At 52.7% G+C, this 15,925-nt stretch overlaps 1 protein-coding gene across 2 annotated transcripts in view; it reads left to right on the forward strand.

Annotated features, from left to right (window-relative positions):
- The window catches only part of PWWP2A (PWWP domain containing 2A), a 42,701-nt gene extending 33,524 nt beyond the window's left edge, over positions 1-9,177 (forward strand). The window contains exon 3 of one of the 2 annotated variants that reach the window (XM_055127759.1): positions 7,046-9,177. In XM_055127759.1, coding sequence (XP_054983734.1) covers positions 7,046-7,059 — 14 coding nt within the window. In that variant the 3' untranslated portion in view covers positions 7,060-9,177. Of the gene's footprint in view, positions 1-4,664; positions 5,163-7,045 lie in introns of those variants that run through there. The other variant, XM_055127760.1, reaches the window with a different exon arrangement.
- Positions 9,178-15,925: the final 6,748 nt, after the last annotated feature.

The following is a 15,925-nucleotide window of genomic DNA, read 5'->3' on the forward strand; positions in this document are numbered from 1 at the left end:
GGCTTGGGAGGGTTGCCCTGTGGCTTGTGAAAGTGGGGTCCCCTCCCCCGCCCCGTGCTGGGAGTGCCGGAAGGGGCTCAGCGTGGCGTGTCCACACATGGCTTCCGGCTTCCTGGGCATGTGGCTGACGGGACAGACCGCTGAGCCTGGCACACATCTGCCACCGAGCAGCCTCAGGCGGGTGCCCCGTACCCGGGAAAGGAGAGAGCAGTGCCCCTCTGGGGGACGCTGGGGGCTGTGGACTCGCCTCCTTCCCCTATGGGCAGACCCTTCCAGCTACCCGTGCAGCATGCAGAGATGGGCCCAGGAGACGGGATCGTCTAAGGTGTTTGCCTTCTAGGGGAGCCCCGACACCCCCAGACGTTCCCTCGAACCCCACGAGGGGGGATCCCTGAGCCTAGCCCTGGGGCCTTGAGCCCCATTCTGTCCTTGGGTGAGGGGACCGGGCAGCGCCTTCTGGCTCCTGGAGGCATTTGGTGTGGAGGTTGTGTTGACAGGACAGCCCGTCGCAGGCGTCAGGTTTCATCTCGGCCCCCTCTCCCCTGGCAGAGTGCGGGAGAATCCTCAGGCCACTCACAGGCCCTTCCAGAGTGTTCCTGCTGCTTGGGCACTCGCCCCGCCCGCCCGCAGCCCCCCTGCCGGGAAGGCTCTGTGCTCTTCAGCCGGCCCATACCCAATGCTTATTCCTGGCTCTGCACACTGCACGTCTGGTGGTCCTCGGGGACCACAGGACTGGACCCGGGTCGGCTGTGCGCGAGCAAGCGCCCTGCCTGCTGCACGGGGTCTCTGGCCGCCCTCCTCCACCCCTTTTCAGAGAAAATAAAGGCTCAGACCTGGCAGCGCTGGCAAAAGGGGAACTTTGGGCCATTTCTGCCATGGCTTGGGCCTAGCAGTGCTGGGCGACCCCACGAGGCGGGCTGCAAGGGGGCGCAGGGCTGGGCACGGGGGCAGGGGCAGGGCACGCAGCTTTGCTTGACCCCCTGAACCGAGGTGCTTCCGGGGTAGGCCCCTGTGACCCTCCAGGCCGTGCTCGGGCTTCCTCCTGGCTTCACCCCTGGTGGGTTTATTCCTGGGGTGCTGGTGACTGAACGTGGCTCAGCCACGTCTGGGGGCAGCGTCCTGCCCACGTCCTCTCTCTCCTGCCCCTCCCTTGGGGTTCTAGTCAATAGTTTATGAAACGGTGAAGAAATGAATGTGGGTCGCATCCCTCCTTCCTTCCTGTCTGGCGCGGCTGTGTGTGGGGGGGGGCGCGGGCATCGCTCTGGCATGCTGATTGGAGCCTTTATTTCCCCCACACGGTTCAGTCGATTTAGGCGACACCCAGTGGCCCTCAGGGGTGAGTCTAGTGTACTTCCGGGTGTGTGTGTGTGGGGGGTGTCACTCCCAGCAGTGCTCCTGGGACCAGGAGATGCCAGGGGTTGGGTCCAGGCCTCCTGCCCTCCCAGCCCTCCCCGGCTCCGCACGGCTGGGTTTGTAATCTCGGGACCCGGCCACGTGGGGTGGCACGTCCTGGCGCGTCTCAGGACTCAGGGAGTAACTGCAGGCTGTCCGGAGCCCCGGAGGGAGCTCGTCGGAGGACGTTGACGTGAGCACGTGCAGAGTCCTCTTGGCAGGCAGGAGGTCTGGGCTCGGCCCCCATTACCGCATCGTCCCCGTCCCCCAAGTATCAGCGAGACAGCGTGGGTGTCAGAGCACGAGGCCCTGCGCGTTTCCACTCGCTTCCTGCCGTGCCGTTGCGTGTCCCGGCTGACGAGTGACTTGCAGAGAATCCTAACACAGGTTTTTTAGAGGGGCGGGGGGAGAGGCACGCCTAACTGGGCCCAGGGGTCACTTCCTGGCCAGGCCCCAGGGGCTGTCCGTGGTGCTGAGGGGCACGACAAGCCGTGCGCCTGCTGTCCTGTGTCTCCGCCCAGTAGCGCTCGATCCTGGACTCCGTGACCCTCCCGCACTTGCTGCTGCTGCTGGGAGAGGTTTGAGCGGCCCTGATGGCCGACACAGTGAACGAGGGTCTGCTGCGGACCGCCTTCCCGCACCGTCCCCTCGCACTCCCAGACTCGGTGCTCGTTAAAGGGAAACCCTTGGTGTGTCTGCCGCTCTCTGCCCTGGAGAAGCTTCCTTGGGAAGGACAGACACGCTCTCGGTGCCCAGGGACACTGCGGGCTGTTGTGAAGGGACTCGCTGATGTGATGGACCCTAGCTTTGGGATTTATTTCTTGGGAACTTGGGAGCTTGGGAGTGACCTTGGCTGTGTTCAGGGGGTCGTGTGTGGGGACAGGATTCGAACCCGGGCTGGCCGTGAGGCCGGTCCTCTCAGCCCCGTGCTGGCCCTCTGGCCCTCGGAGCAATGAGCGTTCTCGAGGCAGCCCTGCGCCCTGGGAAGTCACACCCGGCGGGTGACTAGTGGGAAAAGCGATCATGCATTTCTTTAGACCAGGACAGCTCTGTAGTGTGGACACGTCTTAGCCTATAGCTCCTTTAGACTTGCAAGGAGATTCTTTTTTTTTTTTTTCTTTTTGGGTCACACCTGGTGATGCACAGGGGTTACTCCTGGCTCTGCACTCAGAAATTACCCCTGGCGGTGCTCAGGGGACCATATGGGATGCTGGGGATCGAACCCGGGTCGGCCGCGTGCAAGGCTAACGCCCTCCCCGCTGTGCTATTGCTATTGAGATTGTTGATGAATACTCGCTGGGTTCTTCTGTGTAAGGGTGGAGAGGTTAAAAAAATTCTTTTTATGGCTTTGAACTTGGTTTCTCCGCTGGTTGCCGTTGGGGTGATAGTTAATTGTATTTAACATTGTGCTCATTGCACTTCCCTGTATTTAAGTTTTCTTGAGAACTAAAGGGTAAAGAGCCCATTATTGAATCTGAAGAAAATTATTCTCAGTTAAAATTCAGAATTACAGCTCAGGTGTATAAGTCTCCTTTTGTTCCAGAAAGCCCTGTTGCGATGTTTTGATTATTTGTTCTTCTGATTTAAAATACATAATGTTTGTTTGTTTGTTTTTTTGGGGGTGACACAAGACAGGTTATTCCTGCCGTGCTCAGGGATCACGCCCGTTGGTGTGCTGGTGACTGCATTCAGGGACAGGTGATCCCTCAGCCTGCTGTGCTGTCCCCCCCCCCCCCACACAATATGGCTAGTTCATAAGGAATAATAAAAAATAATAAATTAAAATTTCATACATTAAATTTAAAAACAAAATAGCGAAAGTTATTATCAAGCATTTGCTTATTTCAAATATGTTAAGGACTGAACATGATTGAAACCAGTGATCCCAGAGTTGACTACTTGGACAGGGTAGATGATATTTTACTTTAATTCAAGTGTTTTTTTGTTTGTTTGTTTGTTTGTTTTGTTTTTTCAAATCAGGCTTTCAGGGACTGGAGGTAGCCCTGCGGGTAAACTGCTTGCCTTGCGTGTGGCTGACACCCCACATGGCCCCCCCCACGCCTGCCGGGACTGGTGCCTGCGTGCGGAGGGCGGGAGTCAGCCCCAAGCACAGCCAGGTGTTTCCCCTCCCGTCCCCCAGTCGGGCTTGGGGGGCTGCAGAGAGAGTTGGAGGGGGTGGAGTGTACATGCTGTGTGGGCGAGACCCAGGTTGCATTCCCGGTCCCCGTGGTGCTCTGAGCAGGGCGGGACCCCCACTGAGCTGGCTGGAAGCCCCAGCACCCTGGGGGGTGGCCCCCAAGTAGTGACCAGGCTCTCTCTGGGGGTACGGCTCGGTGAGGCGGAGCCCAGGCCCTGTGTGTACGTGACCTGGGTTCAGAGTTCGGGCCTTTACGGTGTGGGGGCCCCTCACAGACTAACCTCACCTGCCCCGGGCGGCCCTGTAGCAGAGGGGTGGGGAGGGGGTGTGCAGTCCTGCCGCTGCCCAGTACTTGCCGCTGTGCGAGGGAGCCACCCAGCTCGGGCGTGTGGTGGCCGTGTACAGAATGGGGGCCTGGCGCCCATCAGGATGCGGGCGCTGACTGCAGTGTGGGGGGACCAGGATGGCCTGCAGTGCTCGGCCCTCAGTGCTCGGCGAGTTTGGTGAGGAATGTTTAGCCAAGGAGGGCAGTGCCCCTTCCGTCCACCTTTTTCTGCAGCATCCACATGGGCCAGAGAGTGCCCTCTGCTGGCCACGCGCCTCCCTCGCTTCTCTTCCTCGCCAGAGCGGGCGAGTTACCTGGATCCGGGCGGCTTCAACCTTCCCTACCTGGGATCCCTTTTCGCCTGTGAGATCTCTACACGGCCCACTGTGTAGGTTCATATATATCCAGATGAAACCTTTTTTTTTTCCTGCCCCTCAAAGCACATTCAGTTGTGGGACCCCCTAAGGGTCTGCAACCCAGTTTGAAGAAGCTAGGGTCCGGAATTAAGAAAATTCAACTGGATTTTCGTCTTATTTTTACTTTTTTTTTTTTTTGCTTTTTTTTGGGGGTCACACCTTGCGATGCACAGGGGTTACTCCTGGCTCTGCACTCAGGAATCACTCCTGGCAGTGCTCAGGGGACCATATGGGATGCTGGGAATCGAACCCGGGTCAGCCGTATGCAAGGCAAACGCCCTACCCGCTGTGCTATTGCTCCAGCCCCTATTTTTACGTCTTCTTTCCCCTGTAAAGTGGACTGGAAAGCTCCCAGTGACAGCTGTTTTGGCTCACTCGGTGTTTTCTACCATAGGCCTCAACACACGGCAGCTAACACATCAGGCAGTGACCGGTCCTGCTGACCCCTCCCTGTGTCTGGCAGACCCCTGTGGACTCAGAGTGGGGGCAGTGAAGTTGGCAGCGAGACGGGCAGGTCTGTCCGTGCAGCCCTGCCAGGGAGGAGGAGGCCGTCCTGCCAGCAGCGGTCACTCTCCAGAGCAGAGCGGGCCACACTTAGAGCGGCCTTGGCGCCTGGCCCTCGTGCTCCTTGTCTTGGGTGGCCGGGCGCACTGCACGCAGGGGAGAGGTTGAATCAGGGAAAATGATTTCAGTGCCACTTGCTTATGTGAGCGTGCTGTGGGTGTGTTGTGAGCTTCTAGGCAGTAACGTCTCTCCTAGACATGCGGGTCACTTTGCAGAAGCGTGCCCAGGAGCGACTGAGTATGCAGGGGAAGTAAATCATGGGTTTCCTTATTTCACTCTCTCGGTCTTGGTCACTGACCATAACGTAGTCATCATAATTAAATGATTGTGTAAGATATATATACATATATATGGATGTGAACACATATGTACCTCTATATATATTCTTTTTTTTTCTTTTTGGATCACACCCAGCGATGCACAGGGGTTCCTCCTGGCTCTGCACCCAGAAATTACTCCTGGTGGTGCTCAGGAGACCATATGGGATGCTGGAAATCGAACTCGGGTCGGCTGCGTGCAAGGCAAATGCCCTACCCACTGTGCTATTGCTCCAATCCCTGTACCTCTCTATATATTCTTGATGTATGAACCTCAAACCACTGTCATGCAGAGCAAGTCAGAACTGAGGGGCCAAAAGTCACAGCTGGGAAAAAGTACATGTATGAAAACATAGGCAATATATAAAAGGTTTATTTTAAGCGCTTCAGTGGCCGGACAGGTCTGGGAGTTTTTATTCTGCCTTTGAACTCCTGGTCTGTGTCCGACCTGGAGACTACCTCACCTGACGGCGTGTGTGGGTGGTGGGCTCGGCTGTGGTGGCGTGTGCGGGTTGGCATGTGGGTCGGGAAGGGCAGTTTATGGAGAGCAGGACCAGGGCGGTCTGGCCGCCTTTCCTGCAGAGGGGTCGGTACGGCGATCTTCTGAGGCAAGTGTTTCATTTTCTGCACCTCATGCAGGAAATCACGGGATCTGCTTTAATCTGGCTCACAGACGATTTGAAATGGGACTCAGAGTTTGCTCCAGAACTGAGTCTTTAACAGAAGGGAGTGGACTTACACCTGGATTGGTGGTTTATCCTTTTTTGTAAACTGGGAATATTTTCTTACACCATCATTATTGGCATGTCGTAGTTCTCAGAAATAACGATCATGAGTGCAGTGTCAAGTTTCACGTGTTAATTATTGTTTCTCCAGAACCAGGACGACCCTTTACCCTTCTCCCTCCCCGCCCCACCCCTTCCATTCTGCTGTGCGTGGTGTTCAGGTAGGGGGTCACTGCCCATGGCTTGAGAAGACCCCGATAGGATACGTCCCAGGCCTGGGCTCAGAAGCGAGTGTAAGACCAAGTTCCCCGAGAGCAGGAAGGCGCTTTCTTGGAAACGTTTGCAAGTTCGGTTGGTCCTGGGTGGGGTGGGGTTTTCTCTCCCGTTCTACATCCTGCATGTTGTCCGTTACTCCATCTCGAGTTCCATCTCTTTGGTTTACAAATACATGGAAGACGAAGAGTCCTCCTCCTGCCCAGCTCATACCGCTTTCGGAGTTCAGACTCTTCCTGGGTGCCTGGGGATCGAGGTGTGAGACAGTCAGGCAGGGGTTCAGAAGGCCGAGCGTCACAGCGTCAGAGGAGGCTGGAGACGCCGGCGTGTCTGTCGGTGAGTGTCCTCACGAGCCTGCTGTGTCGTCTCTGCTGCCGGCCAGGTGGGGGTGGAACAGGCCGGATGTCCCTGTCCAAGACACTCTGCCTCCTGCCGCCGCTCTGCCCTCTTCCCGCGGGCAGACCCTGGCGTCTGGCTGACCCCTCCTATCCTGGACATGTTCTTGCTGCTTCAGTCTGCAGGTGGCGAGCCTAGAGCAGGCGCCTCTGGCTTCCTAGCTGTCGACTTCCCACGCGTAGCATTTCACTTGTGAAATAGCAGCGGAAAGGCACAGTTGCCCTCTCACCAGGCAGATTGTCAGAAAAAACACCCTTAACGAGTGCAAACTGACTGAAGGTGACAGCCGTTTCCTTTGTGCTGTGATTTGGCCAGCTACAGCATAGGTGCTTGGTTTAAGTGGCAATTATTTTTTTTTTCAAGTTTGACTGCCTTAAAGTCAGGCATGAGCCACGGCTCTCCGGGGCTTGCTTTCACAACAAAATCCCACCCACCCCCCGCCCCCCCAGATAATACTTGTGCTTAACTGCATTTTCTTCTTCTTCTTTACTATATTTCAGCACAAAGACATTAGCAGGCCGCTGGGTTCATGGACCGGTACCAAATCCCACGCGAACAGCAGAGCTTCGGGACTGGATGCAGTTGGAGACTCGTTTTTCAAGCTACACTATGAAGTAGTGTTTCAAACCAACAGTCTACACAGGGGCACTTTCAGACTGTGCTATGCGAAACTGAAGAAAAGGTATTAGGGGAATATTTTATTAAAAAAGAAAACAACAACAACCAACCACCATGAACTATTGCAATAAGTTATGCATGAGAGGAGAAGTGATGAGATACGCATACGGAGAACTGACTTGGATTTTACGTCGGAAGAGTCACTGACAGGAACGTCCTCCGAACAGTGAAGTTCTTACCAAGACCGTTTGGACAGGCCTTAAAGGCGTGGGATGGCGGCAGAAATGCGGAATTATTTTTTCATACTCATTTTGTTTTCTTCCTAAGGTTTCTGTTCATTGGTTCAGATGTGAGCAAAAAAGGTGTTTCCTAATGTGGCTGTTGGCCTACGCGCCGGCAGCCCCCCCCCCCCCCCCCCCGTGCGGAGACCCCTGTTCCTTTAGGTGCCGGTGAGGCCACAGAGGGGGCCCCGTGCCTCGACGAGCACGTGGCCCTCTCCTGTCCTGGATCCTGAGGCAGGGCTGTGTTGCCGTGACTCTATGTTTGCTTGTTGGAACATTGTAAGATGTATTTATTTGCCACCAGTATTGATCATTTCGTGCACATTTTCATAACGAACTTCTTCCCTTTCAGACCGACTCGAAAGTGGGCGGTAGGCTAGAGCGGACCCCAGAGAGAGCTTGCACGCTCCCGGGAGCTGGCTCTAAGTTCTACTGCGCTGGAGAGTTTTGCTTTCCTTCGTCTCCCTGCCCTCATGGTTCTAGCTAGTTCAGAGAATGTGCCCCTCGGGATGTGGGCCTCTCGTCAGAGGCCCCCTGACTGCAAGCCCTTCTTCCAGGTGTCAGGTGGAACAGCCCCCAGAGACAGCGTCAAATTTTCATGCATGGAGCATGAACTCTTATTCATGGCGACCGTGATGTTTTCCTTGTTTTTGGAAAAAGTATTATGGAAAAAAAAAAAAAAAACGTTTTTCTTTTTTAATGAATGGAAATACCAGATGGACCTGTTAGTACATTTTTAAGGCATTTTTATATTTGATGGTGCCGTACTTTTAATAATAAAACTAAAGTTTTTTAGTGGCAATACTGATTTATTTTTTAAACCAGAAAGATAACCCATATTGATTACTTAATACAAAAAAAAAAAGGGAAAAATGCCAAAAAAAAATTTACAAAATTTATTTGAAACAACAGCAAGGTGAGCATTGCGGGGAGGTGTCGAGACTTCCCAGACTTCCATCATTTTACTCTGACAGATTTGGAATTCTTTAACCCCACACTCAGGATTAGCAGACAGTTCTGGGTGCGAGTCTTAGAACACTTTCACTATCCCTGCTTTGGGATTGAGTTTTTTTTACAACTCAGAAAGATAAGGTAGGCAGTTTTGCTTTTTTGTATGCTTAAAACAAATCCTCCTCTCAGACAGGTAATCAGAAGTTCTGGTCACAGTCTGAAACTGGTCTTTCTTGGGAAACTCCCAGTGGCGTCGGTCGTACAGCTGACCAGTCCTCCCAGGACGTGCTGTGGGACTGCTCGGGGCCCTCACTGGGTTTCTCGGGTATGTAACCACTGCGGCACTTTCTGGCTCGCTTGAGAACCAGGCGGTTTCCCGAGCTGAGACGGATTGCACAACCAGATCTTAAACGAAGCAGAGAAGTCATTGCGCTGAAGTGACCAAGAAGTAATTTAAGGCAAAAAGAATTGTTTAAAACCTGATGTCTCCCATCTAAATATTTTCTTTCTAAACCATACTTTCATTTTCTTAAAAATGAAACTTGGTGGTATTTAGAATCTAGACATCCCATGTTGCTATTTCACATCACTGCTTTAGTTGCTTAATATTTAAGCTTTGCTTCATGCTGCCTGTCTGTTTCCAAATCTTCAAAGCCTATTTCATTTTTGTAGACTTGAATGACAAAAATGGTTTCTCATGTGAAGTATGCTGAGACTTAAATGTTCAAGGACATTGTTGTAACGTTTATCCAATAAAGTCTTGATTTTTTTCTAAATAATTATTTAAACATGATTTGTTTACTTTCTAGGTGTTAGGTTTTATTTTTATTTATTTTTCTTTTTGGGTCACACCCGGCGATGCACAGGGGTTTCTCCTGGCTCTGCACTCAGGAATTACTCCTGGTGGTGCTCAGGGGATCATATGGGATGCTGGGAATCGAGCCTGGGTTGGCTGCATGCAAGGCAAACGCCCTACCTGCTGTGCAATCACTCCAGCCCCTGGTGTTAAGTTTTAAAGATTGTTAAAATCCCACCACTCATTCTAAGTCAGGGATTAACTAAGTATAACTGTGTAAGGATAACTTATAAGGATAACTAAGTAGTAGAGTCTCCTGACAACAACCTGTAGGATTTTAACTGCTGGGGTAGGTTTTATTGAACCTTTTTTATAAATAGAAAGGAAGCTGCATCATTAGGAGCCCATGCACAAACACTGTTTCCCAGGTGAAGCAAGTAACTATCATTGTCACTGAAGTATCACTGGAGGGTTTTGGGGGCAGTGCTGGGGATAGAACCCTGTCTCCTGGTCCCTTTTTCAGTTGGCCCCTTACAGGGAAATGGCTTGCTGTTTTTATTTTTTTTCTTCAAGGCTAGCATGTCCAATATGTGACGAATATTTGACTGGAAACAACCAGAAGGAAAAAGTTGGCTGCTTTAACTCTCAGATTTTTCAGGACTGACCCAGAACCTTGTCAACGGAGTTGGTTTTTTTCCGACTGAGGAAAGCAGCCTAGCGTTCCAGTGTACATGGGGCTTTTCATCTCCGACATTCTCCCATTTCAGTTTAAGTGAACGGAAAAAAGAGGCCTCTCGTTTTGATCTTAATTCCCTCAAGTTTCCACTAATGAAAATGGGATAGAGAGAACCAGGGAAATTAAGAGCCTGTGCTCCCCGCAGTGTCTTCCGGTAGACACCTTCTCTTTCAGATCAGGACCCTTGGTGCCTGGTTTTAAAGTAGGCTTTCTCCTACCAAGAAGCTTCCTTTTGAAGTTAACATACACATTAATCTACTCGAAATGTCATGGCCTAACAACTTCTTTGCTCTTATGGAGAAGATAACTGAGAAGCCAGATTACAACTCAGGTTCATTGGTGAGACCAGTGTCTTTAGAGGTGGTCACTTGCACCCCAGTCCTTCCCGACCCATCTCTGTCAAGACCGCACACGCAAACATCCAGAGCTCATTCGACCCCCATGCAAACTAAGCTACGTGCATATGAATATGTAAGCGAGCCACACTCCATCGAGTGACCCCGCACGTTCATTTACATATTCAAATTTATGTAAACGAGTCACTAATTTACTATTATGTAAGAGCACGCAGTCTCAGACTCCTGTGTGTAGCTTATTTACACAGCAATACAAACTTGTGTGAAGAGAGGAAGCCTAGCCTCTCAGGAAGTATGGTGCCCACGGGTCATTTGCATATTCAAATATATGTAAGCAAGAAACAGCTCAGTCCAGCTGATTTGAATATGTAAACGAGCAATGGTAAGTATTCAAGCCTATGCAAACGAAGGCCACGACTCATTTACATATTCAAATGTATGTGGAGGGGCAGGGTTTTTTTTTGGGGGGGGGTCACTCCTGGCTGTACACTCAGGAATTACTCCTGGCAATCAATGCTCAGGGGACCATATAGGATGCTGGGAATTGAAGCCGGGTCGGCCGCGTGCAAGGCAAACGCCCTACCCGCTGAGCTATTGCTCGAGCCCCAGGGGACAGTCTTTATACAAATTTGAAGATGCAAAAGAATTGCATAGTCTAAGAGACTGTTCCTAACAAGAATTTACATGTGTAAATTATACTTAATAGATTTATAGCTGAGTAATTTTTATATACTTATATATATGCTCGTTATTCACATAAAGATATATGTAAACGAACCAATCTTCCGAGACTCTTCCTTAGAATACTCCTTTAGCTCACGTATATTCATTCGAATCACTTTCTTTTTTATTTTTTGCATTTTTGGCACAGGGGTTACTCCTGGCTCTGCACACAGGAATCACCCCTGGCGGTGCTCAGGGGACCATATGGGATGCTGGGAATCGAACCCGGGTCGGCCGTGTGCGAGGCAAACACCCTACCCGCTGTGCTATTGCTCCAGCCCCCATCATTCGAATCACTTTCTTCGCAGCTTTGAATATGTAAACATTACTCCCGCCCATCTAATTTAAACATGTCGCTTCTCGTAGGCCATTTGTATATTCAAGTTTATGCAAAAGATGGAGACTGGTGTATCCCCGGCTTTGCATAAATTTGAATATTCGAATGAGCTATGTCTCCCAGAGCTTGTTCTTTTTTTTTTCTTTTTTGCTTTTTGGGTCACACCCGGCATTGCACAGGGATCACTCCTGGCTCTGCACTCAGGAATCACCCCTGGCGGTGCTCAGGGGACCACATGGGATGCTGGGAATTGAACCCGGGTCAGCCGCGTGCAAAGCAAATGCCCTACCCACTGTGCTATTGCTCCAGCCCCCAGAGCTTGTCTTTTAAGAAGGGACTATTTAGTCTCCTCTCTTCTTCCTTTTCCTAAATTTGCACTTGAACTATATAGAGTCTTCTTTGAAAGCCATCTTTTGAGCTGGTAACTGTCCCAACAGGAGTCTGGCCTATGAACTCACAACCCCAACCCGCTTGCAAGACCCAACACTCAACCAACAGGGCTCTTCATTCCCCACACTCCCTACTCCTTAGTTAAGTCAGACCCCCCAAAAGCTCCTTAAGGGTACTGAAACCCCACTCAAGTGCTGCACTCATTGCTCATTGAGCGAACTCATCTTTTCTCCTTTGAGACCTTCGTTGATTGCCTACTCACAGGCCTCATCAATGATTCCAGGTAGGCCTCCTTGATTGGGAACTTCCCAAAAAGGCTGGGGCTGTTTCCGCGCGCTCAGATAACTCTCTGCAGCTCTTGTGCTAAACCTCTCTGGTGAAGGACCCGGTAACACTAGGAGACCCAAAGACAGTCAAGTGGGACGATCATAGGTAAGTCTGGGGAGGCCCCTAATCTGCCAGCAGATATCCCAAGATTGCCTATCTAGATACAATGTTTCAACACGGATCCTTCACCAGTGCCCCCATTCGCCTTCCACCCACCGTGTCTAGTAAGGTTTCATGCATGACACTCGGTGACCTTTCCTCTTCCTTCTCCTTCCCTTTGTCGGCCTCTTTCTCCTTACGCTTCTAGATTCCAGGGGTCCTGAGCAGGATCCCAGTAAGGCGACTTGGTTTCCAGTGTTGGGAGAGTTAAGGGAGCTGGGGTTTTAGGCCCCTGACCTGGAAAACACACATGAAGCCACTGGGGCGGGGAAGGGGGTTGGGGTCAGCTGGTGAAGCTTTGTGCGGAATGTCAAACGTGCCCACTGCCGGGAAAGGATCCCCCCTCTGCAGCTACTTCAGCTCAGAGGCAGCGAGAAGTGGCAGAGCCTGGGTACGCACGCACGCCAGGCGGGACCCCCAGCTGCTGCCCAGGACCCCGGGATCTGATGCGGAGACTTGCTGCCAGAGCCCCGCCACCCAAAGAGTCTCCGAGGGGTCTGGGATCCACTGGGCAGCGGCATGCCACACTATGCGGGCAGCTCACAGACGGGCTGTTTCCTCAGCCCTCTCCCCCCTGACCCATCCAGTCAGGGTGGGCACCATCCCTGCCATCTGTGGACAGGGGCACGGCCCTGCAGAGGGCAGCTGTGGGAGGCTAAAACTAGAGGCAGGTGGATTCTAAAGTCTCAAGAAAGGCCTTGAAATATCTTTTTTTTTTTTGCTTTTTGGGTCACACCCGGCGATGCACAGGGGTTACTCCTGGCTCTGCACTCAGGAATCACTCCTGGCGGTGCTCAGGGGACCCTATGGGATGCTGGGAATCGAACCTGGGTCGGCCGCGTGCAAGGCAAACACCCTACCCGCTGTGCCATCGCTCCAGCCCCCAGGCCTTGAAATATCCTAATGTGAAAATTCAGCTGGAAACCTCACGAGGCGGCATGAACGCCCCGAGGATCTGGGTTGGCACAGGAGGGCCTGGCCCGCGCCAGGCTGGGAGGTGCCCCAGAAGAGAATCATTTCCCAGGAAACAATGCTGGGGGGGACCAGGGTGCGATGCACAGGCTCCCACCGTCCTCACGAGAACAGCACAGGACACGGGGGCCGGCCGAGGGCGAAGGCGTCTGCCCTGGCGTGGGGGCCGGGCTCAGCTCACCCCCGAGCCGGAAGCCCTGCGCACATCTGGGCGTGGGCCCCTGCCACCGAGATGGCCCAGGGGGCTGCAGGCGGGAGGCCTAGTTCTGGCCTGGGCTCGCTGGAAGTGGCCCTGGCCCCACTGGGTGGAGCACAGAAGCCAACCAGAGAAATAAGGAAAAACTGAGAAAAATCATAATCTTACTTCGAGCCCTGGGGCCTTACGTGCACAGGGAGGCTGCAGCCTCGCCCAGCAGAGCGGGGAGGCCCGGGCAGGTGGCGAGGGGCTCCCCTGAGAGACCAGCTGGGGGCGGCGGGGTCACAGGTCAGGGTGGTTTAAGAGGCATTTAACTTGGATTTTTTTTTTTTTCTTTTTGGGTCACACCCGGCAATGCACAGGGGTCATTCCTGGCTCATGCACTCAGGAATTGCCCCTGGCGGTGCTCAGGGGACCATATGGGATGCTGGGATTCGAACCCAGGTCGGCCACGTGCAAGGCAAACGCCCTACCCGCTGTGCTATCACTCCAGCCCCAAACTTGGATTTTCTTAACAAGCGATGAGCATTTTCACATGTGCCCGCTGACCAGCCGCTGGTCTTCTCAGGGAAATGCTTGTTCATTTCCTCTCTGCATTTTTATTTTTAAATGGGGCTTTTGGGTTTGTTTTTTTTTTTTGGTTGATCTTTGTGAGTACTTTATAGATCTGTAAGCAATAGTGTGATTATACTTTCCGAAAGAACAAAGGTTTGATGTTACAATTTAACTGTGTCATATAAAATAAACACATCAAAGCTTTACAAAAAAGGCATCTGAAGCCTTTAAGGAAATTCTAGGAGATGCACAATTATTTTGATTCATTGTGTTGATTCATTGTGTGATCAGTTGAATGAGAAAATACAGTGTCATGCACGGGGTGATTACCTTAGAAGTAAATTCTGGAACTTTTTTCTATTGAGGTGGGGGCTGGAAGTCCCCAAAGTCAATTTTCTCCCTCACACACACCTCAAGCACTGGTGCAAGATTTGAGTCTCTTCTCTTCCATATAGAAGCCGGCAGCCACGGTGATGGGGAAGGCTCTTCCCCGCCAACACACCTACTCATTCCCCTTCCCTTCTTGTGCCACCACCGGGCCCAGCACCGCGAGCATTTGTTGGGTGTGGCTTTTGGGTCACACCCAGCGATGCTCAGGATTTACTCCCAACTGCACGGAGAGATGACTCCTGGTGGGACTTGGGGGATCATATCGGGTACTGGTTGGCTATGGGCAAGGCAACCACCCTGGCTGCTGTGTTCCATGCGCTACTCTCACTGGAACGAGGGAGGAAGCAGAGAAGGGATCTAAGAAGTAAGCCCCTGAGACAACGCAACAGGCAAACAAATCTCTCTCTTAGACTTGACTTTCTCAATCTTGGCCACTGGGCACCAAAGTCGCAACGTGGGGCTAGGAGAGGGGCTCGGGCACAGCACCGGGCCAGTACTGTTGGGTGTGGCTCCGAGGACAACTAGCAACCTGAATCAGTGGGGCGCGAGTGTCCCACGAGTGAGTCATGTGACTGCTAAGGCGTTCGTGAGATCAGACTCTCAGAAACCATCAGAGTAAGAAAGCGCATGGGAGCAGGATGAGAACCCAACTCCTCCCTGGCCCCACGGCAGAGAAGAAGTCTGCAAAGATGGAAAATGACGTCACTTTTGGGGAAGATGTTTTCCTAAAAATAGATGAGCGCAAAATATTTCACAAGAAATTAACTGAATATTTCAGAAGAGTCTTTTCCTAGATGGGAAATACCGACAGATGTAACCTATAAAACCCACACAGCTATTTTGTTCTGAGTCAATCTGTTTTGTATGAGGATCTGGGCTGCCCACAGCCGTCACCCGCAGCTTCACCAAAGCTCACCAGACAGACGGACAGGGACACACACACACACAGCCGTCACCCGCAGCTTCACTACAGCTCACCAGATGGACGGACGGACGGACGGACGGACGGACGGACACACACACACACACACACACACACACACACACTCACTCACACACAATCTTTCCCTTCACACACACACTTTCTCCCTCTCCCTCCCTCCCTCCCTCCTTCCGGGGACCAGCTGATGCCAGCCTTCCCTCAGACAGCAGAGCAGAACTAAGCACGGTCTGCCCGTCTTCCTGGTGGGCCCTCAGACAGCTGGCATGTGGCTTCAGCGCTTCCCCGCCAGCCACTCGGCCTGGGGGGCTGCCGAGGCCATGTGGAAGCCGGGTCTGTCCCGTGCGGGATGCGGAGTGCCACGTGTCAGAGACACCACGGCCCCTGACCCCGAGACCACAGCCCAGCTTGCCACCAGCACCGAGGGCGAGAGAAGCCTTACCTACGGGGTGGACGCCCCGCCACTAACCGGGGACCTGCCTGCAGGTGGCACTCCGCTCTTCTGGGCCACAGTGACGCTGCCGGGGCCGCGAAGACTCGGGGCACGTGGGAGGAGTCCGGCCGCAACGAAACTGCCTGAAGCCGCATCCGTTTCGGGGTCGGACTGTCGCTCACTCTCTTCTGTCGCGACAGGCACAAAATTCACAAGCCAG

Source organism: Sorex araneus, chromosome 2, assembly GCF_027595985.1.
Source record: "Sorex araneus isolate mSorAra2 chromosome 2, mSorAra2.pri, whole genome shotgun sequence".
Classification (NCBI taxonomy): Eukaryota; Metazoa; Chordata; class Mammalia; order Eulipotyphla; family Soricidae; genus Sorex; species Sorex araneus.